Here is a 27,778-nt window from a genome sequence, read left to right as displayed (position 1 = left end):
CTTCGAACGTGTAGTTATGGGAAAATCACCCAAGACACCAAACCCCAAGTGGAGCCGCCCGGAGGACTCACCTGGAGAAATATCTCCGCCAGGCACTGACATCAGAGACATCCTTGAGTCCATCGACAAGAGGCTGATTTGCTTGGACGGCCGCCTCGCTCTCGTCGAAGTACTTCACAAAGAATTCCAGGCCATCCGTGAATCTCTAGAATTCAGCCAAAACCAGATCGTCTCCTTGGTCACGGAGAACACCACCCTCCGCGACTCGGTGAAGACCCTCACCGACGGAGTTTCACAACTCGTCCAAGAATTCGCGGGAATTCCCGAAAAATCTGAGGAGGACCCGGAAGAATCGGTGAGGGCCTTCATGGCGCAACAACTCAAACTCCCAGCGGACGCCATCCAAAACATCACTTTTCACCGCGTTCACCGCCTGGGAGCCAAGAAGCCAGAGAACCGTAGGCCGAGACCCATCGTGGCGAAATTCGAACATTTCAAGCAGAAGGAACAGGTGAAGGGCCGAGGCCGGCAGCTGAAGGGGACGGACTTCAGCTTCAACGATCAATTCCCCCGAGAAATCCTCAACAGGCGCCGACGCCTGTTCCCTGTTCGGAGGAAGTTCATCAACGAGGGATGCCGAGCTGTCATCACGGTGGATAAACTCTTCTTTACCGCGACCAGGAAGTAACACCGTGGCTGTATTGATATGGTAACTAATGATCTATCTCAACCAGGTAACTTTTCTTTCTATCTCGCAGCGCACACACTTGTAGCATTTACATGTTACTGTCTGCTCCCACTTTACCCCCCCCCCCTTTTTTTCTCTCTCTATCCCACTGTACGTCTGCACAGCCTTTCTTCTTCTCTTTCTTCCTCTTCTATTCCCCCCTCTGTCACGTTTTCTCCCCTCCTCATGTTGTCACATATCCTCTTGTCTGCCAGCTGTCTCCTTCATCAGCATCTCCTCACAGTGACATCATACACCCTCAAAGTCCAAACCCAACCAAATTCAAGGTATTCACACAAATACACACACGTGCACGCATTCTCCTACACATACACATCATATTCTACTATTGATATGGATATCACAACTACTCACAAGCACGCTCATCTCACTTATGCATAAACCCACATCACGTCCTCACTTTAGTTGGCTTAGTTCATTCAGGATTACTATGTTACACTTTGCCTATGTACAAATTAAGCATACATTTAAATGTACTGTATATACTCCCATTAATTTTTACTTCCAGGTACACATACTTTGCATTTGATCTTGTTTACACACACATCACTAAAGCTAGTCTAGGATGAACTCACTACAGTTTGTCACTTGGAATGTCAGGGGAGTTGGGTCGATAGAAAAAAAGACAAAAAATGTTAAATCATTTGAAGAACACCCAAGCAGACATTGTCTTATTCCAAGAGACTCACATGTCCAAGTCAGCTGTCCATACACTTCACTCACCACAGTTCCCACACACATATTTAGCAAGTTACAACTCCAAACAGAGAGGGGTAGCTATTTTAATGAACAGGAGGGTGAATTTTACACTCCACAACACTATTCCAGACACAGAAGGGAGATATATAATAATGAACATATCTGTTGATAATGTACATTTCTGCATTGCCAACATATATGGTCCGAATGTTGACGACCCCTCCTTCTTTCATGCCTTCTTTTCTTCTCTCTCTGCACATTTGGATACAAGTATGATCTCGGGAGGGGACCTCAACTTAGTATTTAACCCAGAAGTGGACAGGTCTAGCCCAGCCGGGAGACATCGTGAGTCTCAATCAACATCGATACTGAAGAAATACATGAATGATTTTGGTCTTTGTGATGCTTGGCGCTCTTATCACCCTACTCACAGGGAATATACTTATTTCTCACCAGTGCACCACACCTACTCTCGTATTGACTACTTTTTGACAAGCAACTCAGTCATATCTGACATCTCAAACATTCACATACACCCTATCACCATTAGTGACCACGCCCCAGTCTCTCTTTTTCTCACTAACCAAACAATGAGCGCTCCTACTAGATGCTGGAGATTAAATACATCATTACTAAAAGACTCAGACTTCCTAAAATACTTTGAAAGAGAGTGGACAATGTTTTTAGACTTCAATGACCAACCCGGGGTCTCGGCTAGTATTCTGTGGGAGGCAGCAAAAGCAGTAATGCGCGGAAAAACCATTTCATATTCATCATATAAGAAAAAGAAAGAGAGATTACTAGAATCAGAGTTGGAGAGAAAAATCCAACTCCTCGAAGCAGCTCATGTTGACTCACAAGATGAGCATATCCTAAGTAACCTAAGGAAACTGAAACTAGACTTAAAAGAAATTACTGACAAGAAAATTCAGTTCCAACTGCTGAGACTACGTTTGGAAAAGTTTGAGCATGGCAATAAACACAGAAAATACTTAGCTAACCAACTAAAAGTCAATAAAGAAAAAAGCTCTATCTCCTCCATTAGAAACTCAGGAGGTCACATCACTCACCTCCCGGAGGAAATTAATTCCGTCTTTAGGAGCTTTTATAAAAATCTATATACACCTCAGATTAAACCATCTCTCCCAGATATCGAAACATTTCTCAACACCATAGAATTACCAAAATTAAATGACGAACAGGTGACCAACTTAGATGTACCCTTTTCATTAATAGAACTCCATAACGCTCTACACCGGTTGCCGAATAAGAAAGCACCAGGACCTGATGGTTTCCCTGCTGAGTTTTATAAAACATTCTGGTCATTACTATCTCCAATATTTCTTAGAATGGTTTTGGAAATTAAAGACAGTTCATGCTTGCCTCCAAACATGAACTCAGCTGCAATCAGTCTCCTGCTGAAACCGGATAAGGACCCAACACTACCTTCCAGTTACCGTCCAATTTCACTGATTAATGCAGATCTTAAAATAATATGCGAAGCGTTAGCTATAAGGCTGGAAAAAGTTACCCCTAATATAATACACCCTGATCAATCAGGATTTATCAAGGGGAGAAACTCAACTAGCAACGTACGCCGTCTAATCAATCTGATTGATTACTCTATCATCCATAATTTAGAAACCACAATTGTCTCATTAGATGCTGAAAAAGCATTTGACAGAGTAAACTGGAAATTTCTCTTTGCAACACTACAAAAATTTGGCTTTGGAGATTCATTTAGAACATGGATTAAAATACTATATAACACCCCGAAGGCCTCTGTTCAGACCAACAATCACATCTCTCCAGAATTTACTTTACAAAGAGGTACTAGGCAAGGGTGTCCACTCTCTCCCTCACTATTTGCTATCTTTATCGAACCTCTTGCAGCTGCAATTCAACAACATATAAATATTAAAGGGATCCACACCACAAATGTTCATCATAAGATAAGCCTTTATGCTGATGATGTATTACTCTTCCTAGATAATTCACAGTCTTCACTTCACGAATCTATCTCACTCATTAACAATTATAGCACCTTCTCAGATTACGCCATTAACTGGTCTAAATCCACAGTACTGCCCATCAACTTTGGTTTCCAGAGCACCCCCTCTATACCACTGTGTTCAGGGAACATTAAGTATTTGGGTATTAACATTTCCTCCAACCTGTCAGACCTGATCCGCTTGAATTATACTCCACTATTGAAGTCAATAGAGGATTATCCTGCACGTTGGAGAACCTTGCCCATCTCACTTACAGGCAGAGTATCCACCGTGAAAATGATGATTTTACCAAAAATTAATTATCTATTTTCCATGATCCCCACCAAACCATCTATAATTTGGTTCAAGTCATTAGACTCATATATAAATAAATTTCTTTGGAAAAATAAGCCACCATGAATAAGTCTCAAAACGTTACAAAAATCTAAAGAATATGGGGGCTTAGAACTCCCAAACTTCTCCAACTACTTCCTTGCAAACAGGTTACAGTATATATTAAAATGGATCAAACCTAACCCATTGGATTATTTATGGCTAGACATTGAACAATCACTTTGCCACGACCAATATTGACCAATTTTTAAAAATATCTGCCCCTAAAACATTATCTAAATTATATGTTCTACTTTCTAAAAATGACAACACAATCGGAGTACCAATCTCCAAATGGAGCTCAGATTTATCTGGAAGCAAATATGTCTTAATGCTTCCCGGTTAATCAATAATCCCAACCTACAGCTGATTCAGTTTAAAATCCTTCATAGAGTACACTACACAGGACATAGAATGTTTAGAATGGGCTTAACTGACTCTAACATCTGTACACACTGCTCAGACCATAGAATAGATGACTACTTACACTCCATGTGGACCTGCGCTCCCATTAAAAAATTTTGGCACGGAGTGTGTGAGTACCTATCTTTGGCACTTGGGTTCTCCATTCCTACCTCTCCTTTACTATGCCTGCTGGGCGATCTCTCCACAATTGATGTAGAAACAAACCAAACACAGCTTCTCATCACTGCATTAAGCATCGCCAAGAAAACCATTCTCATCAATTGGAAATCAAGGAAGAAAGTGAACATAGCTCTTTACAAAAATCTTTTGTTAGATCATATAGCTATGGAGAGAATGTCTGCTGAATCTAAGGAACAAATGTTAGAATTTCAGTCTATATGGGCACCAATAATTAACTCCCTGACCTGACTCTCGGGGGGGTGAGGGCGTCTGTCTCTGCCCCTGGGGGTCTCGTTCATCTGGCATGGGGTGTGGTCCTGGTCGCTGGGTGGCCCTGGTACCTCGGGGGCGGGCCGGGGCGGGCTTGGTGTCCCGGGTCTTCTTTGCTGGGCTGCCTGCCTGGGGGGGCTGGTGGGTGGGGTGGGGAGGGGTCCGGGTCGGGTGATGGGGCGGGGTCGGGAGGGCCGTCCAGGGGGCGGCGTTGGTTGACCTCTGGGGTGGTGGGTGGGCGGGGTGCTGCATCCTGCGGGTGCCGGGCGCCTACTGCTGCTGGGGTGCCCGTGTGCAGCTGGTGGTGCTGGCTCTCCCTTGCCTCCTTTGAGCGGGTGGGTGCGCGTGGGGGCGGGTGGCGTGGTGTTCTTCTGCATGGCGCTGGCCGGGATCGGCGGGGAGATGCTTGCTCCGGGGTGGGGCGGTCGTGAGGTGGCTTTGGCCGGGGGCTTGGGGGTGGGGCTGGCGGGCAGTCCCTGCTACCTGCTGGTGTCTGGCTGGTCTCTGCTTCCTGGCCGGCGGTTGTCTCTCTCCCTCCGGGGTTTCTTCCTTGGTGTGTTGGTGGCTGGGCGGGGGGTGGAGTGGTGGCCGGTCTGCGGCGTGGCGGGGACGGGGCGGGCGGGGGCATCTGCTTGGGCGCCGGGCAGGGGGCCGCTCCTTTCGTGGGCCCTGTCGTGCGGTGCTTGCTTCTCTGTCCCTCCCTGGCGCCTCTGGCTTGCGTGCTTCGTGGGTGTGGCCGTGCTCCGCTCTATGTGGGGTCTGGTGCTCTTGTGGTCGTCGTGGTGTTGCTCCCCCCCCTGCTCGGTTTGGGCGGCGTTGGGGTGTGGGGCCCCCGTCCTTCCTGTGCCACTGCACCACCTCACATATATATAGGACTTTGGGGGGTGGCCTACGGTCGGGCGTGGTTGGGGAGGGGAGCTGCCTTGCAGGGCTCCTTTGCTCCTGCCGTGCCACTGACCTGTTGCCCCCCAATTTTAATCGCAGAGTAGACACTGAGGATTTGGGGGGCTGGTCAGGTGAGGGACCCTCCGAGCGGCAGCTGTCCCCCGATTTTAATTGCATCATTAGCTGTCATCCACATACACCCCATATACATGCACACAGATACACCCCTCAGGGACACAGAGACCAGCTTTTCGTAGCTGTCCTCTTTTATTTTTTATTTATTTTTTTTAAAATTGCATTATAGACACAATCACACCTTATCAGTTGCCCTGGGGCCGGGCCCGCTGGGGGGGTTGTACTCTGCCGGGCGCTTGGGCGTTTGTCGCCGTTGCGCTTTGTGCTCTGCTGGGCCACTGTCTGTGTCCTCGCCTCCCCCGGTCTGTGTGCGGGCTTGTCGGGGGTGGGGCTCCGGTGCGTGGGTGGTGCGCTGTCAGCTCTGGTGGCATGTGGCTGGTCTGGCTTCTGGTGGTTTGTGGGGTCCGTCGGCTGGTCTGCTGCTGGTCGCGCCTTCTCGGCTCTGGTGCTTGGCCTCCCTGCAGCTTGGGGTGCGGTGCTCCCGCTCCCTCTTTGGGGTTTGCTGGCCCGCGGGTGTCGGTTGGCACTGTGTGGTGGTTCGCCTGGCTGCTCGCCCGTTTTCCCGCCCGCCTGCTCAGTTTCCCGCTTTCCTCCTTGCTGGCTCCCATGTCTGCCTTGCTGGTGGTGTCCTACCGTTGGGAGGGTGTGGCCTGGTGTCTTCCTGCTCCCCGGCGGTCCGCGCTCTCCGCGCCTGGGTTCTGGATTGTATGTCTGGGACCCCGGGGTCCCCGGCTTCGCTGCTCCTTGGGTTACCAACGGGGGATAGGGTGAGGCTTCTGGGTGTCGGCAGTCGACCACTGTGTGTGTGCGTGCGTGTGTGTGTGTGGGTGTGCGCGCTTGAGTGCGTTGGAGTGTGTATGTGCGTGCGAGTGGGGGCATAGGGGTGTGTGTGTGGATGCGTAGGAGTGTGTATGTGCGTGTGTGTACTTTTATTTATTTATTTATTCATTATAGTTATTTATTTTTGGGGGGGGGGCATACAGGGGTTTGCTCCGTGGGGTCGAGTGCTGGGTGATACATCTCTGCCGCCCGTGCCTCCGCCGGGTGGGTGGAGGGTGTGCCTCCTGCATCCCTGGGCGGGGCGGCCCTGTGTAGGCGGTCGCTCCAGATTTGCTTTATAACAAGCATCAAAGTCAATTACATAAAAAAACAAACAAACAAAAAAAAATCAAGCGGCATTACAGTATTGACCAGTGCACACCAGGAAATAAACGGTGTCATTTCTTACAGGCATTGGCTGGACAGCTATGTAGTGGGGCTTGTTTAACCTTTGCCTTGTGGGCAAGCAGGAAGGAGAGACGATGCTGAGAGATGTGTGTGTGTTCTGAGCTGCTGTCTGGTGGCCGCGTTCAATAAATAAAGTTGGCAGAAGCAACAGGAGAAGTTTCCTTCTTTGCTTCGGAGCTGAATAACACTGACAAGTTAACAGACTAGTAGCGAACGGAAAAGAAGACGGCTTTGTTTGTGTCGAATACAGAAGATGAGGACTTTGATGGATTTGTGGATGAGGATTGATGAAAAATAACGTGAGTACATTCTAAAATACTTCAATTAAGTACAACCCAACTCAGTTTTGCTCCCGCTACCGCATGCATGCTAGCGTATGTTTTTTTTTATTGTAGCGTCGCTGGGAGCACGTCCTGTTCCCAGCATACTTTGCGGTAATGTTTTGGTGCAAATGCTCTTAAAGTTACATGTTTGACCAGGAAATAGCAAGCTCAAAAGAAGACGGCTTTTTTATGTGGAACAACTGACAGTTTGTGTGGATCTTGTGAATGATTGTGACTGAGCTAGGACTCAGTAATTAAAGTCTACACACGACGCCTTCATTGATTGAAAAACAAAACTTTTTCGTGCATGAAGCTTCTACTTGAGTCGGTAATTTGGCCGCTATATGCAGTCAGATATTGACCAAGGGAGACAAAATGGGTGGCCGCTGGCCGCGTTGGACAGGTGACTGCTATACACAGGGTCTATAACATGTACATTTGCTGCGGGGGATTTGTCAGTGGCTGCTATAGGCAGGTGGCCGTTCTATAAAGGTGGCCGCTAAGACAGGTTTAACTGTATTTGTATTATTTATCTGTATTAATGTCTCTTCTGTTGTTGTTGCTTAATTTATTGGTATTTATGTTTCTTATGTTCTTATTCATTTTCTTGTGTTTTCTTTCTTTTTTGGGGGGAGAATGAACAGAACAAGAATTTCATTGCAGAGTATAACTACCTGTTTTGCTGTGCATGTGACAATAAAACTCTTGAATCTTGAGAATGACGTCCTCATCAGTCCAATACCTGTATCTTTTGCAGAGTAATACCAGCCTGTGTCTGATGTTTGCCTGGAGAGAAGTGGCTTCTATGCACCCTTCTTGACACCAGACCGTCTTGTAAAAGTCTTCAGCTCACTGGACGTTGAGATGCACTCACGCCTGCCTGCTACTGCTGGACTTCCTTGGGCACCCTGAAACCTTCTTAGCAACAATTGAACCTCTCTCCTTGAAGTTCTTAATGATCTAATGCAAGGTTGGTTTCGGTTCAATCTCACTAGCAGCAATATCCTTTCTCGTGAAGCCCTTTTTGTGCAAAGCAATGATGACTGCACATAATTCCTTGCAGGTAACCATGGTTAACAGTGGGGGAAAAAAATATTTAAAGCACCGCACCCCTTTTTAAAGCTTCCAGTCTGTTATTCTCACTCACTCAGGATGACATGGTCGTCTTCAGCCTTTGTCCTTGTTGACAGTCTCACTTATGCTCACCAAAGAATCACAGCTTGTCCTTTTGTGCCAGGGCTGAAATGCAGTGGAAAGCTCATTTTCATGACAAAGAGGACTTTGCAATGAATTGCCCTTCATCTTATCACTCTTCCTTAACATACTGGAGTATATGCAAATCACCTGAGGCAGAAGACTTTGTGACAATTAGTATTTGTCATTTTCAAAACTTCTGGGCGTGACTTTACTTCCTGCAGTGGCTATTGTCTCATCATTGTAACATTACCGACAGCTAGCGACCAGTGGACGATGCACTACAATCAGTTCATGAAAAAGCAGAGAAGACATGTGCAGTGAACATGCACACAGGAGTTGCTGTCAGCCACAACTCACGTCAGCCACTGCACCCTCGAAACACAGTCAACTCTAGCTAGCTGACTGCTAGTTGGTATTCTGCCTGGGTGCAGCCCTTTCAAGATTTAAGCGTTGACGAGCTATAATCAGCAGACTGACTCCTGATTCCTTCTTAAACACCATCGGGACAGGCCCCTTTCACCTCTTCTCTGCTCAGCCTCATGTCTCTCTCACCTGGGCAGTCTGCCTTCAGTTACAAAGCTAGTGAAGACGGGGGTGGTGGACAATCGTTATGACTTATTGTCCCCTTGTGTCTGTCCTTATTCTGTGCATTTGCTCAGGACGCCTGCCTGTTGCAAAGGTTAAAAATATCGAAACACACACTGGCTGACAGGCAGGGATGACACCTCAGCTGCAGGGGCCACAGCGGGAGAAAATCATTCAATCATTCATTCCAGTCGTCCATTGTCTGGAGTTTTGGAATGTCTTCTTCCAGTTTAGGTCCAATATTTCCTAAATAATTGTTGAACATTTCAAGTAGCTCATTCATATCATCCTTATAGTGTTGTTATAGTGTTCTTAGTGTTTCCCACCATCAAATAGTCTGCCTTCTTAGTGCTGTTCCTTAGAACACTGTTTATTTATATTGATCTCATCTTATTTCTATTCTTATCTAGTACATGACTAGAATATTCCAGGCGTTTTTTTTAGTCCTTTTGTCTTCCATGGCTGCTTGTTGTAGAAAGTGATCATATGCTTCATCCATTTTCTGCACTCTAGACACTCTCCCATCTTTGTTCTAGATCTTTCCTGAGAGTGCTGACACTATCCTCCGTGCGCAGTCTTTGTAGCCAGCACCTGTCTTTTATGCTGATGTTCATTGTAAATGACGAACACTGGAAGATGGTGACTGACGAACAGGCCGCTAGTTGTGTCATTTCATATCCTTCCAGCTCAAAGCCCAAACCTTTGTTAGCATGAATCCTCGTGCCTGAGATTGCTTTGACGGGTTCCTTGAATTGGTGGAAGAGCTTTTCAGTGAAAATGAGAAAATTGTGGCAATAAAGTGGCTGGTCCGTAGCTTGTGAATCGATTTCGTTTGTCTCCAGTTTTGAAAATTGTACCGCTTTAGTTGTTTTCATTTTATTTGGAAACATGAATAAAAATAAAAATGATATGCATTGGTCAATGGTTCTGCGATTGTCACATCTGGGGTGGGGGCGAAAAGGACAAATCCCAAGATGCAGAGGCAAGGCCAGCCCAGGTGTGTAAAGTCTCTTTTCATGATGCCAAAAACAGCTGCAAGACGGAACTCAAAAATGAGGAAAAAGGGCACCGCAACAAAATGTAAAACTAGAAACTAAAGAGTAACAGAACCTGTAAGTCAGGCGGGCGACTGGGCTAGCAGGAAGGCGAATAAAGAACAAGAAGTCTTGGAAGACGAGGAGGTCGTCGAATGGCATATGGGTAAGGTAATAATCCAGCAACTTCCTCCTGCAGCTGAGGTGAATAAGAAGGATGGCTGATGGGAAACAGCTCTGTCTGACTCCAGGAGAGCCGATAGCGGTGTCCCATTTGGGGGTCTGCATCCTTCAAAGAACCCAGCCTCTGCGGGCTATTTGCTTGAAGAGGATAATATTTGACTGATGGACGTCGCCGGCACACAGTCTTCCAAATGCCTTATATTTGCAGTTTACTCAATTTAGCCGTTTTTATGTTTGAATGTGCTGAAGGCAAAAAACAGGTAAAATATGCATTAAAAAACTACAGGCCGGATTCAAACATGAAGCAGCAGGATGGAATATATTATACTTTTGAAATACTCAAATAAGAGTGACGCTACAAAACTCCAATGGCAATGTTGCGAGGGATGACCGCAGCTGGTCAAGTAGTTCAAACGTTACAGCCTGACTGCTTGGAAGACACCCTGGGCGACATTCCCCAGTCGATATTCATACCTTTATGCATTATATTCCAAAAATAATACATTGCTGAGCATGATTTGGGGGTCATTTGGGGGACCAAGGCACACCTAATCAATGGAAAGGCGCATCCTCAGTGTCCCTTGCTCTGCCACAGATGTCAGGCTGTCCAGTCCGATTCATCATCCAGATGCATTCCCAGGGTATCATGGCAGACTTTGCATTGCAATGTCATATTGGGTGATCTGTGCTAAATGACAAAAGGTCCTGAACTGGTAATACACATCAGGTTTATTTGAAATGCCATTGCCTTTACAAGCCCTAAAAGGCATACACAAACATGGCATGGGCCCACTGGGATCATAACAGCCCTCTCCTGTAGTTTTGACACATCTCGAAGCACAGTTCCAACAGAGTATTTCCACGTAGTGGCTGTGTGGACCTCCACTTTCTATCACACGCCACCAGTATGATGGGTCATTTTAGTGGTTTTCAAACAGGGATGTTTTCGTATAAAGTGGCACATGCCTAGTTGCCACTGTCCTGCAGGAAGCTACACCATATAAGCAGAAAATAACATTCTGGGAGGTCTGTGAAGAGCTATTAGCCTTCGCCTGACAACTACAGGGCTTGTACAATGCATTGTAAACAAACGTGGCTGTGAAAAAGGCATAGCAAAGGAAGAATTTTTAGCAATATACAATATTAAAAGGGAAAGAATTGTAGATATACATGAAAGAGAATTGAAATGCAAATAGAAAAAACAACAGGTGAGACATGTGAGCACATTTTTCTTAAATTCCAAAAGTCAGTGCAGTGCCTTCTTAGGCTGGTCCTCATGTCAGGTCTACGTTTCCCCCAATCTACAAGACCTGGTCCACAAATGATACGTTTGCACTGAGCTCAGCATTTTTACCTCCAATTGTGTTTTACTTTGTTACCCAGTGCCTCACAAGTCCAGCTGTGAACTATGACAGCTTAAGAATTTCACGTGTTCCCCCACCGATCATTAAATAGACAACACATTCAATGCAACGAATGTCGATCGATGATCGTCTTTCTGCCTGCATTTCCTCCTCGAAAAACTTCACAGATGGGAGCTGCTGCTAGATTTCCCGGTAGAGCATCACAGCAAGGAACATGGCAGAGAGCTGGAAGAAAGAACACGTTTGAACAGCAACACCACCACTAGATGGCGATCTCTCCATACTAAATGCTACTCTTTCATTTGCGGTTCAACCCTTTCAACATACAAGTAGTATGAAGAAAAAACCTGTTCAAACAGAAGCTCTCCATACCTCAACGACCAGGAGCACAATGACCAGCGCTGCCCCGATAAAGGGGTACGTTTCATAGACGGAAAGGACTTTTTCATAGCAGCCCTGCGGAGACAGTGAATGACAACTGAGACAGGTTGTAGCCGCAAAGAAAGATTCTCTCGTTTATCCCGGTTAACTGGTTCCAGAACCCACCATGATAAGTGGATTTCTGCCAAGTAGCATTCATTATGAATGAAAGGATGCTTTTCGTAGTTTGGAAAATCTGTTTATGACCTTCCAAATCCACTTTTCCTCGAGACATGACACCGGAATGCTACACATGGCTGTCTTTCAATATCTTCACAATGGTACTTTAGTTCACTCAGCCATTTCGACAATGGAAAATGCTTCATTCAGCCAAAAGTACATACAATTAGTGTGTATTTTGACGAACAATAGGTCTTAGTTCAACCACAAAATCATGAATACATTTTGGAAAGGCCATCATAGCACGACGTGGCGAGGGGCAACTGTATTAATATAGCAAACTTTGGATTTGTGGATTCAGCCAAATTCTATTTCGAGGGCAGACGCCTAATATTTGGAGATACGAGGCTACTCGTCTTTGCTCAGGATATCTGCACAGTTCAGATAAACGGGACAATTACAACTCCGAAGTGCGCCTGCAGTTGCTGCCGTGCAATGACATGATGGACTTACTGGATGGAGGAAGAACCTGGAGCACTTACAAAAAAGCAATACAATTGTTTAAGGTGAGCCTGAATGGAGTGGGGGCGGGGAGGGCTACATAAAAAAAGCGTTTGACTGCATGTCATTTGTTAACCGCCACACTAGTTTTTCATACACGAAATGCACAAGACACCCGCATTGCACACATGCTGAGGTTTGTGCCTTTTATCACCCACCATTATCAAGCTACAACCATTTGAATTTGTAATGTCGAAAGTGAAAACAAATTCCAGACATTCCAGAAAATGGACAACCTTTTTAGGCCTGGAAAACCAAAAAGTTTTCCGACTTTTTTTTTTTTAAGTTCCGTACAGGCACCCTACTTCAAGTTGATCCTGAATTAACCAGAAATCATGGAAAAACAGTCATCTGGTCATACTGGATGTCATCGATTACCTCCATGGAAGGTCATTTTAAAAAAACATGGAATCAGAACATACCACCAACATAAATCCTTTGTGGGTTTCTGGGTCGGCAAGATCGAATGCCTCGCAACTTGTCAGCGCAGGACTTGGATTTTCCAGGGTGTTGCAGCAGTCATCCCGATAAGTTTCGTTCTTGAAATCTTCCATGCCATTCACTCCACAGCACCCAAACTGAAATGAGAAAAGAACGAGAGATCCTTTTACTGCACGTTTTTTAACGTGTGCATATCTTCATTACGATTCTCCAGTCTTTACGTGTCTTGACTACAATGACGAAAACAAACGTTCGAGTGGCCACCGATCTGGTTCATACTGCCATGCTCTCACGTCCAATTACACGTCGACATAAACGGTGCTTTCAGCTTGCTGATGCCACAAGAGTAGCACGTGTTTTTCCACGGGATTATTGTGCCTGTGTAGAATACTACACTTCTTTAACGTCTTTCACATTTGACGTCCAACAGAAGCGGCCCATCGACCGTGTACCTGGAATTCAGCCTGCATGGTAGACCCGGACTTCATGAGTTGGTCATCAGCAGGGTCGCACTGGAAATGTGGCGCCTGACCGAGCCGCCAGAAACACGGGGACTGGGATACAAACACTTGCCTCTGAAGTGTAAGGACTCACCTCAGCCATGACTTTCTTCCAATGATCTTTAGAAGTTTCTGGGAGAGACTGGTCATTTGTTTGTCCAGGGGAGAGTTGGAGTGCGTTCTTGTTGCTGGGGACGTATGCTAGTCTCAGTTGCTCAGTTAAGGATTCCTTTTGGAGCTAAAACAGGCAAGAGAACATGAAAGAAGTTTAAGCCAACCACAATCACTTTAAACTTTGGATACCAGAGCTTACTGTTACACGGTTTACAAAGACCAAGATGAGACCGAGCAGCTGCAGCACGTAGATGAGGCTGACGGCCATGAAGAACTGTAAAAAGCCAGCAGAGGGAACAAAAAACGTCAGTGAAAATCACATTGTCAACATCAACTCTAGCGAGTTAGCCGCCAAGTCGCCACAGTCTCCAGGTGCACAGTCCTCTCTGTCAAATTATTTTGAATATTTGATCTTATTAGCTCGCACCTCTCAAAGTGTGGTCAGTAATAATTCCATCGAGCCTCGCCTCCAGCCGCCACCTTTGATCTTGTAGGTAGAACTATTTGTTTATCCGCCTTCCATCACACGATCTGACACAGCTAAGTGACGAGTCGCAATGAGGCTCATTTAATGAAGATTAGGACACACTTCTGTTTGAGATGCCGCTCTGTCAGACAGGACGAAACCCACGGCGGTGATATTGCGCCTCGAGGGTTTGGCTGTCACAGAGCAGGAGGGGGGCGGGGCAGCAGTGATGAGTGAGACAGACCTCCGTGTCAAGATTCAGTCTGCCGATATGAACGACACGTTTCTCTTTTGTTGAAAAGAAATATCGATTTTTAAAATATCGATATATCGCCCAGCCCGACACCCATATTCCATTCATTAGCTTTCTATGCTGCTGGTTCTCACCGGTGTTGCAGGGGTACACGACCTTATCCCAGTCCAATTTCAGCTTTGCGCGGCTAATGGCCGCAAACGCAGCAGGTGTTTTTGTAACGGACTATCGTGCATATTAAGATTCTTTTGAATGCCTTATGTTGGGATTCTACTTCAATGAGCCATTCTTATGCTTGCATTTTTGCTTAAATACGCTTTTTTTTCCTCATCCAGTTCGGCCTTGCACGTGTGTGGAAGAACAATTTTTCAACCTCGATTCTAAAAAGAAAATGGTGGTTCAGTTTCTGCATGAAGTATTGTGTACACGTGCTGACGGCAGCATGTTCAATGTTGTCATCCACAAAGCAAAAGAATCAAAGCTTTTATTTGAAAAGCTGCAACATTTTCTTGACTACCACCGCAACCCTAATGAGAAGCCGTATAGAAAATGGATGGATGGATGGATAAAAGACCCCTACTCATGGATGAGCATGTGCACCTCGTGTCTCCCACACAAGGCAAAACCTAAACATGTGTACAACATCATCATCATCTTTGACTCACCAAGCTGAGGGTGAACTGCTTTTCACGGATGGCTCCAAAGCATCCCAGGATGCCCACAAGGAAGACCAACACACTCAAGACCATGACGCAGTTGACGGAAGTGCTCACCATGGAGTTGCCCATCAAGACTTGTCCGATCGGATCGTTTTCCATCAAGATCCACACTGACACTGCTATCATGAAAGCACCAATCAGCTGACAAATGAAAGAAGAGTAGATGGGACATGACTTGGACAATGTAGCACTTAGCACATGGCTACTGAGGAAGACAATCTCTGAGAATGAAGTTCCACCCTGTAGGAACCGTCCACCACTCTAATAATAGCGTAAGCATATTCTATCAGCGTTTACAACAAATACACTCAGTCTTTTTCTTTTTTTTATCAGGTAAAAAGAGGCGAGAGAATGGCATAATGTCAGCCCTGTGTAGGGCTAGCTTTCTCTTCATGCGTACAGGGTTTATGTCATCTGCAAAAATACAGTGGCAAGTTGTGAGCTGCGAGTTAAGAACATGGAAAACCAAAAACATTTTAGCTGGCCGACCAGTAGCTGCTTATTTCTAGCAGACAATACTGTGAAATGGAACGAGTGCGTGTCTCACTCAGTTGAGTGCGATGCATTTTATGTTGAACACTGCAAAAACTTGTTGTCGTAAGAATGTGTCTTATTTCTAGTCAGCCTATATGAACAGGATAGTTGGGATTTTTTGACATGAAGCTGTATGACATCCCCATCAGCAGTGTAGTCCAATGACAGCAGCTTACCCCCACTTGGGTCTCCCAAGTGCAGTTCTGGTCGGATCTTGGTTGCTGGGGACAATTAAGTCAAGAGTTTGGCTTGTCCAAACAATATGTGTTCAAAAGAGTAACACATTTGCGTCACACAAATGCCCCCGTCAAAAAAAGTCTGACCTCACGAAACACCTGGCGTTATTCCCACCGTATCCCTGCACTGTCGTCTGTGCATTCATGTCTACGGGATGAACACACTCGCGGTAATGCCACTCTTCCGCAGCCACCTTGCTTACGTACGTGTTCCACAGCGGAAGATGCTTTATGAATAATTCGGGCAGGCGACAGCGCGCAGCGGTACAGTGGGGGGCACATAGAACACCAAGCCATTTGTGAGGTCATGAAACCATATTAGCCTTTAACACATTGTTTTGAGAAGCCAAACTCTTCACTTAAATGTCCCCGGCAACTAAGTGGAACTACCTTCATCATCAAAATCCAGTTTAGGATTTCTATGTGCACAGTAAGGCTTAGTAAAGACTAGGATTATTTCTCCCCTTTTCCCCCTTTTTAAACACATGGATAAATTCATCTCCAAAAGCACAACCATGGAGACCCAAGAAAATACCTCAGCCTGCTTTGTTTTGTTTGTCACAATATGATGACTTTTTCTTTCTTACTTTCCAACTTCCTCTTACTATTTTCACTTTTGTTCCTGTAAAATTACCGCTGATGTTTCCATTTTTGCTGCGCTGTTTTTTTTCTTTGTTTTCTTGGTCAATGATATTTTTAGAAGTTGCTGTGGGCCACAAATGGGGCCCCCCGGGCCACACACCCCCGGCTTAACAGAATCAAGCTCGACCAGAATGAACTCACAGCAATGATGGCGCTGCAGATGATCAAGAGACGTCGGATGCAGTTTACACAGTCGCCCATGATGGATGTCGTCAATCGTGCTGAAGCCTCTCCTTGTCCCTGGGAAACAAATACCACACACGTGCTGGTTAATGAAACCAAGCGGCTGCAGTTTTCCAGGTTCTCAAGAAGGCGTTCCAATGAGAACAGCAACATACAGCAAGATATTCTGTGTTGAAACATGCCGTGGAGCTATCATTTCATTTCAGTCTCCATCAAAGACACAAAATCATTGTATTGGGAATAAACAGTGTTTAACCTTAACGATGTTATGCTTCATTCCCTTCTACAGTGCTTGGCCTCACTGCACTGGAGCCTATCCCAGCTGTCTTTGTAGGTCACAAACGACTCGGCTGTAGGAGCCGTCTCTTTAAAATGAACATCAGGAGCGTGGTTGTGTCATTGGGAGCCGATCAGTTTTTTCCTCATCTTTTTTCTGTTAAAAGCGAATGCCATTGGTGAAGATGTGTGGCAGCGTCTCTGTCCACACTGAGCAGGGTTAAACGCACAGTGAAAAACTTTTTTTACATTGGTGGTAATACATTTAAGGACAAAACAATACAGAGTGCCAAAAGAGCCGGCTCGGTTTCGTGAGCCGAGCCAAAAGAACCGGCTATCTAAAAAGAGATGAAATTTCCATCGCTGCAGTTGACTGACGTACAGCGCTATTACTTCTTTTTGTCACACTGTTCAATTTCTGTGTCCCTGAATGAGCCATACTTACAAACTTCTTGTCCAAAACCTTATCGGCAAAGGTGTAATTGATGTTTATCAGTACGTCCAACACTATTGGCACAGTTACAGAAAATGCTTTTAGGCAAAGCAAGAATTTTGCGCAGCAGATGAACTCCACATCGTACTTGCTAGCTGGCAGGGCCGGAGGTCCCCCAAGACGTGTGGCGTAACGTTTGCTTTTATGCTCACCTTGGTCACTTTTGGGGCACAAAGAAACGTCCCAGTTGTGTGGAAAACATAGCACCTTCATCCAGGTGACTGTAAAAGCAGGCGTGTTATTTCGTTGGTCGAATGTAGCCAACACGACCAAGATGCGTGTGTGCCTGTGACGTCACCACAACGCCTGCTTTGTTAGTTTTTTTTTGTGTGCGTGTGACCTTCAAATTTGTCAACAACAAAATAATAATCTTAAGGAAATCACCTAAGTTGTTCGTTAAATTCATTCATTCAATGTGTGCCAATAATAAGTCATTTTTGACGCTGTCAGAGGTATTATTATACTTCTATGTTCATGTTAAGCATTGAGGATCGCTTTGGGTGTCCAAAGTGCGGTCCCGGGGCCATTTGCTTTGCTTTGAAACTTCAAAGAACAACAGCAGCAAAAATGGGACAATCAAGCAAAAGTCAAAATATTGAGAAAATGATTGTAATCTAGCAAGGAAAAAAAGTCATCATTATTCAAGAAGTATTATTTTTTTAGGTAATAGTATGAGGAAAAATGTCATATTAGCAGCAAGACGTTGAAATATTAACGTTTTTTTTAAAGTCAAAAACAAATAAAGTTGCAATATTTGGAAACTTAGGTTGGGGGAAAATGTATAGCGTGGGAATAAAGACAAAAGAAGTTGAAATATCTGGAAAATTATACAAAAAAAAAAACAACAGAAATTTTTACCAGAGTAAAGTCAAAATATTACGAGGAAAAAAACAATTTCTAATTTGAAAAAAATATGATAATAAATTCATTTTGGTAACAATGTTGAAATAAAAAAAAGACATTATTTTTTGAAAAGCTAACAAGTTAAATTGCGAGAAGAAAATGAAAAAGGGGGACTTATGTGACCGAATAATACAACTTTTTTTTCTTCTGACTTTTTCCTCCTAATTTTACAACTTTTTTAAAAAGTCAGTGCCAGAATAACGTTTTTCGGTGTCGTGTGTGCGGGAGGGAAAATAGAGCACAGCTCTTCTGGACGGAAGGAAACATTCCTCTTGCTTCAGACAAGCTTTTATTTACAACAGGGCAGCAAAACACGGCAGTTGAGCACAAATGGATTAGCATGGATTAGCATCACGTCACTTCTGCCTTCCTTACCCCGCTCCCTCCACACGCCCAAACTCAAAGGTCACATAAATTTTGGTTTTGATTGGGTTGAATTAGATTATATTATATATAGAATGCTTTGTGTTGTTTCACATGTCTGAAAGGAGTAGGAAGAAGCAGAGTTTATTTAATCCTACCCCGTCTTTGTATCACATCAATTGCTAATATTTTCTTTTCCCTTTCCTTTTCCTTTTCTTTCTATACATCCCATCCTTTCTCCCCTGTTGATATGCACATCCTCCGTCTTCGGTGTTGCACCGTGAGTGACGCTGAGTACAGATACACGAGTTCCTCTTAACTGAGCCGGCCCTTGCAACAATTATATCCAAGTTATTGTTATTGAATGTGGTCCTTCTAGCTCCATTGGTCTGTCCTGTAGGGTGTGTCCTCCATTATGCTTCTTGTCATAGTAATATGATCTTTAATAGGCATCCAGATCGCTGATGTCTTGGACAACAAGCACTCTTGCATCTCCTGGACCTCCATTTAGTTTGATGTAGATGTTGTGGTGAAGAGAGAGCTAAGCCAAAAGGCAAAGCTCTCAATTTACCGGTCAATCTACGTTCCTACCATCACCTATGGTCATGAGCTTTGGGTAGTGACCCAAAGGACAAGATGGCGGATACAAGCGGCCGAAATGAGTTTTCTCCGTAGGGTGGCTGGGCTCTCCCTTAGAGATAAGGTGAGAAGCACTGTCATCTGGGAGCGACTCAGAGTAGAACCGCTACTCCTCCGCATTGAGAGGAGCCAGATGAGGTGGCTTGGGCACCCTGGGGAGGTGTTCAGGGCAAGTCCGACCGGTAGAAGGCCTCGGGGAAGACCCAGGACACGTTGGAGAGACTATGTCTGGTGGTTAGCATGTTGGCCACACAGTGACAGTCTGGGTTGGATTCTCCCTTGGGCGTTTCTGTGTGGAGTTTGCATGTTCTCCCCGTGTGTGGGGGGGATTTCTGGGTACTCCGGCTTCCTCCCACATTCCAAAAACATGCATGTTAGCTTCATTGGAGACTCTAAATGGTCCATAGGTATGAATGTGAGTGGTTGTCTATATGTGCCCTGCCATTGGCTGGACACCAGTCAGCTGGGATAGGCTCCAGCATACACCCGCGACCCTAATGAGGAGAAGCGGCATAGAAAATGGATGGATGGATATTCTCCTTTGCTTCGTTCTCTTCCTCGAGGGTGGTGAGAAAGGGAGGATTATCCTTCAATAGTGCCTTGATATCATCCTGTAGAATGTTGACATTATTGCATAATGCTCTATTTTGTTTCGTGGGGTCTACAGCGTCTTTAAGATCAGCACACGAGGCAGCTTCCATAGGGTTTCTAGCCTCCTTGAGAGCAGTGCGCAAGGCAGCGTTATCGTCCAAAAATGCCCTGATATCATCCTGCAGAACCTTAACATCCTTGCATAATGCTGTATTTCCTTTAGGGTTTTTAGCTTCCCTAAGGCAGCATTGTCATTCAACACTTCCTTAATATCGTCCTGCAGAGCCTTGATATCTTCCATAGGGTATTTAACCTCCTTAGGAGCAGCGCTCAAATCTGCCTTTTCATCTTGCAACTGCTTGACTTCTTTTCTTAGCGCTTTGATAGCCTTGCTCTGTGCTATATTTTCTTCCAGAATGTTTGTGACACCATTACTGGTGTGACGCCACTACATGACTTCATGGAGGCTACTGTAATCACATTTAATTTCTGTTTCCAGAATCGATAGATCCTTCCTTCCTCTATCCAAGACATGATTCAATACTTGTGTCATCCTCTTGAAAATATCTTTGATTGTTTCAGTTGCTTCGTTGTCCGAGTCCCCTTGAGATCCTGAAGTTGTTTTTTTTATTAGGAAATCCAGAACCAGTGTCATTTTTGCTTCACTCTAGTCCGTTACTTCCTGAACCATAAAGAGTGGACGGTTAGAGCAGTACACTTGCTCACTTGAACTTTATTCGGAACTTACAGCAGTCACCATTCACACATGTACATAGCCCGACTGACTTCCTGTACCGTGTTCCCCACACCAAACATTCCCCTTGCAACGTGTGCTAAGTATAAACATTCCCATTACAATCCTACTCTAACATCATTTCTCTTTTTTTTCCCCTTTTTTTTCAGTATATCCCAAAACATAGCAATTGTAATAATGACAGAAACTTAAAGAATGCACACACATTGCCAAACATATCACATTATGAAATTCAACTTTCTTTTGTATATTTTAAATCAACACACAAACTAATGGAAAATTACTCTGACATATTTCTTTCCCCAGCTATTCTAGTGAATGGTCATTCTACACCAAGACTTGCATCAAATTCACTTTTCACTTTTCTTTCCTTTTTTTGAACATGTACCTATAAGACAAACCATTATAGAAAAAGTCACTGTGAATAATCCTTAAGGTAGTATGGACGAATAACTCTCCGACCAGACCACGTCACAGTAACAGAATGGTCCCCTCCGCGCTGCTGACTCATCCGATTGGATGTGTCCTCACCCGGTCCTGCACGTGCGTGGAGGTGTGGCAGGTGCGTGGTTGATCTGGAGGTGTCGGCGATTCCTCCGCAGGACTCCTCCTGACTCCACTTGGACTCACAGCCTTCACTACCTTGGCTGGACTCTCACACTGTCACCACTCTTGAGACAGTCCAGGTCCCTTACTGAGCGGTTGTAGTATCTCTGTTGTCTCCGGCTGTTGTCCTTTAGTCCTTGCTCACAGTGTATCACCCTCAGTGTCAAGAGTGTGTCCTTTGTTGGCAGCAGGGTCCGAGTCCTCCTACTTAACAGTCTCTGTGCTGGACTTGCTTCCAGGCCCTGGCTCGGTGTGTTGCGGTGGTCCAGTATAGGCAAGTATGGATCCTGCCCAGCAGCTTGAGCTTTCTGCATTAGATGCTTGGCAGTTTTCACTACGGACTCGGCCTTCCCATTGCTCTGCGGGTATCCCGGTGAAGATGTTCTGTGCTCGAACTCCCATCTCTGGCTGAATTTCTGAAACTCTACAGACGAATATTGCAGTCCATTGTCTGACACGACTACATCCGGTATGCCCTGTCGTGCAAAATGCGCTTTCAGCTTTCTAATTACCGTGATACTTTTCGTGTCTGGCAGGTAATCCACCTCCCAGAAATTGGAGTAATAATCCACTGTAATCAAAAAGTCTCTGTTGTTCCACTTAAACAGATCCGTCCCAACCTTGGCCCATGGTCTATACGCCATATCATGGGGTCTTAGTGTCTCTCTGCTGCTTGGGGTCGACAGATCTACAAATGTCACATCCCAAGATGAATGTCCTCATCTGGTCATTCATGCCTTGCCAATATGCACATTCACGTGCTCTCCTGAGACATCCCTCGACTTCTCGATGTGATGAGTGAATGCAGTGTGTGAAATCAGCCCTAAGCTTATCTGGTATCACTGCTCTTTCACCTGTGAACACAATACCATCCTGCACACTGAGTTCATCCTGAAACGAGTAGTAGTGCTGAATATCTTGTGGCATGTCATGTTTACTCTGCGGCCATCCTGACAGAATAAAGCCTATGACTTTCTGCAGTTTAGTGTCCTCTCTAGTGGCCTCTCTAATGGACGCTAACCTCTCCGTAGATATAGGCAAGTAATTGACCATGTTTACAGTCTCAATCTCTGCCTCCACATCACCTTTTGTGCTGTCTTGCAAATATGCTCTGCTCAATATGTCTGCCAATAACATTTCTTTCCCTGGCACATAAACTACAGTCCGATCTTTGCAGCTTTAGAAGCATCCTCTGCAACCTCTTAGGTGCACTAAGCAGTGACTTTCTGAGTATGTTCTCCAGTGGCTTGTGATCACTCTGCACTGTCACCTTTCTGCCGTAAGTATATTGGTGGAATTTTTCCATTCCAAAAACTATAGCCAAACATTCCTTCTCAATCTTCTCAATCTCAATCTCAATCTCTATCTCTATCAAACTAAATGCTACAGGACTGCCATTCTGAGTTAGAGCAGCCCCAAGGCCTGTGTCTGACGCATCACACTGTAGTGTAAGTTCTACACCCTACTTCAACACAGGTGCCTTCGTTATTTTATCTTTTAGCCTCTGAAATGCTGTCTCTTGCACATCTGTCCATTCCCACATATTGTCTCTGTGTGTAAGCTGTCTCAACACCTCACAGTCATCCGATAGATGATCAAAGAATTTGGACAGGTAGTTCACCATACCTACAAGCCTCTGAACTCCTTTAACATCAGTCGGTCTGGGCAACTCACTAATCGGCCGCACTTTCTCCGGGTCAATCTGGAGACCTTCTGCCGTCAACAAATGACCAATGTAAGGCACAGACCGTTGTCTGAGTTTAAACTTGTCAGCATTTAGTCTAATGTTTTTCTCCCCGCATCTAGCTAGGAAACACCTCAAGTTAGCATCATGATCTCTGTCAGCCTCTGTCTTTGTTTCACCTTCCCCAGTGATGAGCACATCATCAGCAATAATGTACACACCTCTCAACCCCTCAGATGCCTTCATGAGTTTACGCTGGAACACTTCTGGAGCCGAACTGATTCCCATTGACAACCTGAGCCAACGGAACCGGCCAGATGGGGTTGCAAAAGTTGTGATGTAACTTGACTCTTCACTCAGCTTAATGTGCCAAAACCCATGCTTGACATCACAAACCGTGAACACCTTCGCTTTTGAGAGTTCTGGTATGTCATCAATGGTCCAGAGGCTACATGACACTACCCGCTACATGACACTGTGGGTTCCCTTAGCAGCTCCTTCAGCAGCAGACTGTTACACCCACGGTGTAAGAAGGAGAGGTTCCACAGGTCCTTCATACCGACCGCTGTCAGGCTCTACAACACCTGCACCACCTGAACCATGTTGTAGACACTATGTATTCTTTACACTGTACTCTTTACTTGTCTTGCTGCTGTAACAAGTAAATTTCCCCGCTGTGGGATAAATAAAGTACATACATACAACAATGGTAGCGAGAGGAAAATGGCTTCTTTTCAGCACCCAGTTCAGTAGTTTAGGATCTATGCAGATTCTCGGTTTTCCATTGGGCTTGGTCACCGTCCCCATGCTGCTTATCCAGTCTGTACTGCATTCCACTGGTGCAATAATTCCATTCTTCTGTAGTTCTCCAAGTTCTGCTTTGAGTGGTGTTAACAGAGCAACTGGCACTCTGCCTTTAGGCAGTTTCACAGGGAATACACTCGTATCCAGTTCCAGGTGGTACTCCCCTTCGAGGCACCCCACAACCTCGAAGACATCCTCATATTCCGCTTTAATCTCTGCCAGTGTCATGTTTACATTGCATCTGTCTCTTTCTGCACAGCTTTCCTTCACAATACTGTCCACAGCCAGAATGTTGTCATATTGGACTTTAATCGGCTTCATTGCTTCACAAGCCTTCCTGCCAATTAAAGGAAGCTTGCCTTTCTGGTCCACCACTTGAAATTCCAACCTGTATCATTTGTTGTTACGTGGATTTCTGATTTTGACTTTGCACTTTCCCAGTGGCCAAAGTCTACTCTTGTTGTACAGGAGCAGCACCTTCTCTGTAGGTTCTAGTGTGTCAGGATTCAGCAGTTGTATCAGCATAACATTGCAGGTGGCTTCACAGTCAATTTGGAAGTCGATCAGCTTTCTGTTCAGCAACATGCCTGCAAAAAGTTGTTGGCTTTGCCTTTTGTTTTCCTGCAGTTTATTCACTACTTCCTGCTTCTTGCTCGACTCTGTTACTGTGGCAATGTCATCACATAATTCCACATCCTCTGTGACAGCATGCACGGCTCTCTGACTTCTGTGTTGCTGTGCCTGTGATCTGCATTTAGCAGCAAAATGATTTTCTTTGCCACACTTCTTACAAGTCTTTCTGAAAGCTGGACACAGTTTTTTATTTCTTGCATGTGTTCTACCACAGAAGTTGCAACTGATCTCTTCTGTCTTGTGTTGTCGTTTTCTGCACTGCATGTATTTCTTCACAGTTCTGGCCTTGCAACATTCTGCTGTCTTCTTTTGACAGCTCTGTGGCCCTATATATTTGTAGGCACTTTTCCAGGGTTAAATTCTCCTCCCTGAGCAGCCTCTCTCTCATTACTGAGCTGTTCGTGCCACACACTATCCGATCTCTTAGAGTCTTTTATGTCTCCAAAATTGCAGGTGCTGGTAAAAACTTTCAATTCAGTGGCACACTTGTCTATATTTTCTTACAGTTCCTGATTCCGTACAAAAAATTGTATCTTTCCACTCTCTCATTCAGTTTAGGGTAGCAGTGTCCATCAAACAGCAACATCATTGCACTCACGCTCCTCCTCGCAGATGCACTGCCGCTCTCGAGCGTGTTTAGCAACTCCCTCCCGCTCTCGCCGATGAGATAATAGAAAAGCTTGACTTTTGTAGACTCCTCTGCGTCCGGCATAGTCAGGTCCATGTACAGAATAAACTCCTCTTTCCAACATTTCCACGTCTTCGCCAAGTTGGTAGAGTCCAAACAAAGTATCGGCAGAGGTCGAAGCTGCTCCATCTTGTGTGATTCCTCCTCTGTACACACTGTTGCAGTCTCTTGCCGTTAGCTTCTGTTAGCCTCGCTAACTTGTTAGCAGCATCATCTCGTTAGCTGTCAGCTGCCTTAAAGTACACTAAGTACCGCTGCCACCATGTTTCACTCTAGTCCGTTACTTCCTGAACCATAAAGAGTGGACGGTTAGAGCAGTACACTTGCTCACTTGAACTTTATTCAGAACTTACAGCAGTCACCATTCGCACATGTACATAGCCCGACTGACTTCCTGTACCGTGTTCCCCACACCAAACATTCCCCTTGCAACGTGTGCTAAGTATAAACATTACAATCCTATTGTAACAATTTTGCTCTGTTTGGCATTGTTGCTCGGTGACCTCTTTGGACTTCAGCAGTTCACTAGTTAGCTAGACTTGCCAGCAGGTATCGATACTTCTATCTAGTGTATTTCAAGGAATCTGTTCCTCTCGCCTATCCTAGTTAAAGTTGGGGGATTCAGCAAGTGGCGCTGACCTTGTGTTCATGAATTGTAGACAGGAAAGCACCTAAATAGTTACAATTTCCAATATCATCAACAGAGCTCCTGCCATACACGTCCTTCCCCGTCACGACCCCGCCTTATTAAGACAACTGAATACTTGCTGTTGTTTGAGTGTATGTACAGTAAAGCATTACGGGATGATGTACTGGGTTTTCCCCAAGATTCCAAAATTATTATTACACTAGGTCCCCAACTTACGAACACCCGACTAGCGAACACTCGCTGATACGAACACAAGCCGACTGGTTTATATTTTATTTTATTTTGCCTTGTAGTGCTTAGGAATCAGTATTTCTACTGCTACTGTACATGCTTGACCAGTAGAGGGCACTGTGACACTGCTAATGGGACCAACAGACGCTGGGCAGAGAAAGCTTCTGCTAAATAGAAAGCTAAGTGTTAGCTTTATGATACAACCCGGACAGAGCATGTGATTAAAGTTGATGAAGAGTTAATAGGCCTGCTTAATTCTACACCACCCACAGAACACTACCTCTTTTAGAAGAGTCTAACCACCACCACCATTTGTCCTTTTTTTCAATATCTCCTCCTCCAACTCCTCCACAACGACGTATGCTGGACCACTCCTCTTCAAAGGTAAATAACATTTATCATTACGTATTATTATATCACTTTTATTATTGTTTTTTTCATTCATTATCCTGGTTTAATATCACTACTGCATCCAAACTCATATTTACATACATACACATATACTGTATATGTATACACGTACATGTAGTACCTATATCATTGCTAATATAATAATAACAATTACACTTAAGAACGGTCGTCTGGAACCAATTGTGTTCGTAAGTTGGGGACCTAGTGTACTTTTGGTGCTTTAAGGAAAGGAGAAAAAACATCAAAATGCCTTGAATGTAATTCAAGGGTAAAAATTGGGTAATTTTTTAATTCATAAATGCCGATTTTTTTTAAAATCACACCATCCTTCACCATCCTTCCGCCACTTCTTGTCTTCTCTCAAATTTATTAGGCAAAAACCAAGCTGTGGAATGATCAGACACAATGAATGTTTTGAATCTAATGGAAAACCCCTTGTTAATTCAACTTTCAATTTCTTTGTTTTTTTGCAATTTTCTTATCGTTTGCCTTTTCTATTTGACTTCCTATTTGTTTTTTCAATCCTCTACAAGAGCCTGTTCTGACATTCTCTTGAACTGACTGGAAGTTGTTGCCATATTTCTATGTCTATACTCTTTGTAAGCTTGTTGTATGTGTATGTGTTCTCTTCTAATAAAAAACAACTCAGTTGCCTGTTTTTCTTGTAAATTTCAAAAGTTTTTTAATTTACTCCAAGAAAGTCATACGACTTTCTTCTCATAAATGTATGACTTTCTTCTCAAAATCTCAGTTTTTTTAAATTTATGTGGCCCTTATACTCATTTGTATAAATAAAATGATAACTAAGTATTACCTTCACCAATATGAAATAAAATCCACAAGAAACTGTCCTAACCATCTCAGTGAAACCAGCAGCGATGGAGACGTTACTTGCACGATCCCACCACCTGCATTTCTTTAGAACCAAAATGAGGCACTGAGTTACTTCATGTTTTGATCCGGTGACTACATTTACATCAGCGCCGGTCCCTAATTGTAGGAGGGCTGCAGAACCGCCCTGCATTTTCGTTTCATTTTTTCATATTCAGCTACACAAGTCAAAATATTATTAACAAAAAAAAAAGACACACCCCACTACCACAATGACAATATTGTTCAATGCATACCTTTATGGGTGTCGCCATTATCATCAAATCAAGCAAGAATACTTTATATAGCTCTTGTGTTGGTTTCGTGCAAGTGTATCGAATCATCCTGTCATTATAAACAGTGTTAATTAGTGGG

At 44.6% G+C, this 27,778-nt stretch overlaps 2 protein-coding genes across 16 annotated transcripts in view; one reads left to right on the top strand and one right to left on the bottom strand.

Annotated features, from left to right (window-relative positions):
- The window catches only part of LOC129181164 (uncharacterized), a 61,401-nt gene that overhangs the window by 20,768 nt on the left and 12,855 nt on the right, over positions 1–27,778 (top strand). For 2 of the 10 annotated variants that reach the window (XM_054775938.1, XM_054775937.1), the window contains exon 4: positions 8,014–27,105. The gene's annotated coding sequence lies outside the window, so the exon portion shown is untranslated. Of the gene's footprint in view, positions 1–8,013; positions 27,106–27,778 lie in introns of those variants that run through there. The other 8 variants (XR_008570378.1, XR_008570376.1, XR_008570375.1 and 5 more) reach the window with 8 other exon arrangements.
- LOC129181166 (tetraspanin-18-like) lies at positions 10,933–17,873 on the bottom strand. 6 transcript variants are annotated; one of them, XM_054775944.1, is made up of 8 exons: positions 17,065–17,119; positions 16,767–16,865; positions 15,160–15,354; positions 13,975–14,049; positions 13,756–13,899; positions 13,143–13,298; positions 11,992–12,075; positions 10,937–11,844 (listed from the first exon to the last, which is right to left on the bottom strand). In XM_054775944.1, the coding sequence occupies exons 1-8, from the start codon at positions 17,083–17,085 to the stop codon at positions 11,800–11,802; spliced, it is 819 nt and encodes a 272-aa protein (XP_054631919.1). In that variant the 5' UTR covers positions 17,086–17,119; the 3' UTR covers positions 10,937–11,799. The 6 variants fall into 6 exon arrangements, with proteins under 6 accessions (XP_054631922.1, XP_054631918.1, XP_054631921.1 ...); XM_054775945.1 differs by lacking the exon at positions 17,065–17,119 and adding an exon at positions 17,730–17,873 and having other exon boundaries at positions 10,941–11,844; XM_054775947.1 differs by lacking the exon at positions 15,160–15,354 and having other exon boundaries at positions 10,933–11,844; positions 17,065–17,117.

The sequence above is a fragment of the Dunckerocampus dactyliophorus genome, chromosome 5, assembly GCF_027744805.1.
Source record: "Dunckerocampus dactyliophorus isolate RoL2022-P2 chromosome 5, RoL_Ddac_1.1, whole genome shotgun sequence".
Lineage (NCBI taxonomy): Eukaryota > Metazoa > Chordata > Actinopteri > Syngnathiformes > Syngnathidae > Dunckerocampus > Dunckerocampus dactyliophorus.
The sequence above is the reverse complement of the archived record's forward strand: the minus strand, read 5'-3'. Positions and strand labels throughout refer to the sequence as shown.

Coding starts and splice junctions, on each gene's coding strand:
- LOC129181166 (XM_054775942.1), bottom strand. CDS start 16,988: ATGTTTCAACACAGAATATCTTGCTGTATGTTGCTGTTCTCATTGGAA. Junction 15,355..16,766: donor TCTGCAGCGCCATCATTGCT/GTGAGTTCATTC, acceptor TTCATTTGTCAG/CTGATTGGTGCTTTCATGAT. Junction 12,076..13,142: donor ACAAAGGATTTATGTTGGTG/GTATGTTCTGAT, acceptor CTGTCTCCGCAG/GGCTGCTATGAAAAAGTCCT.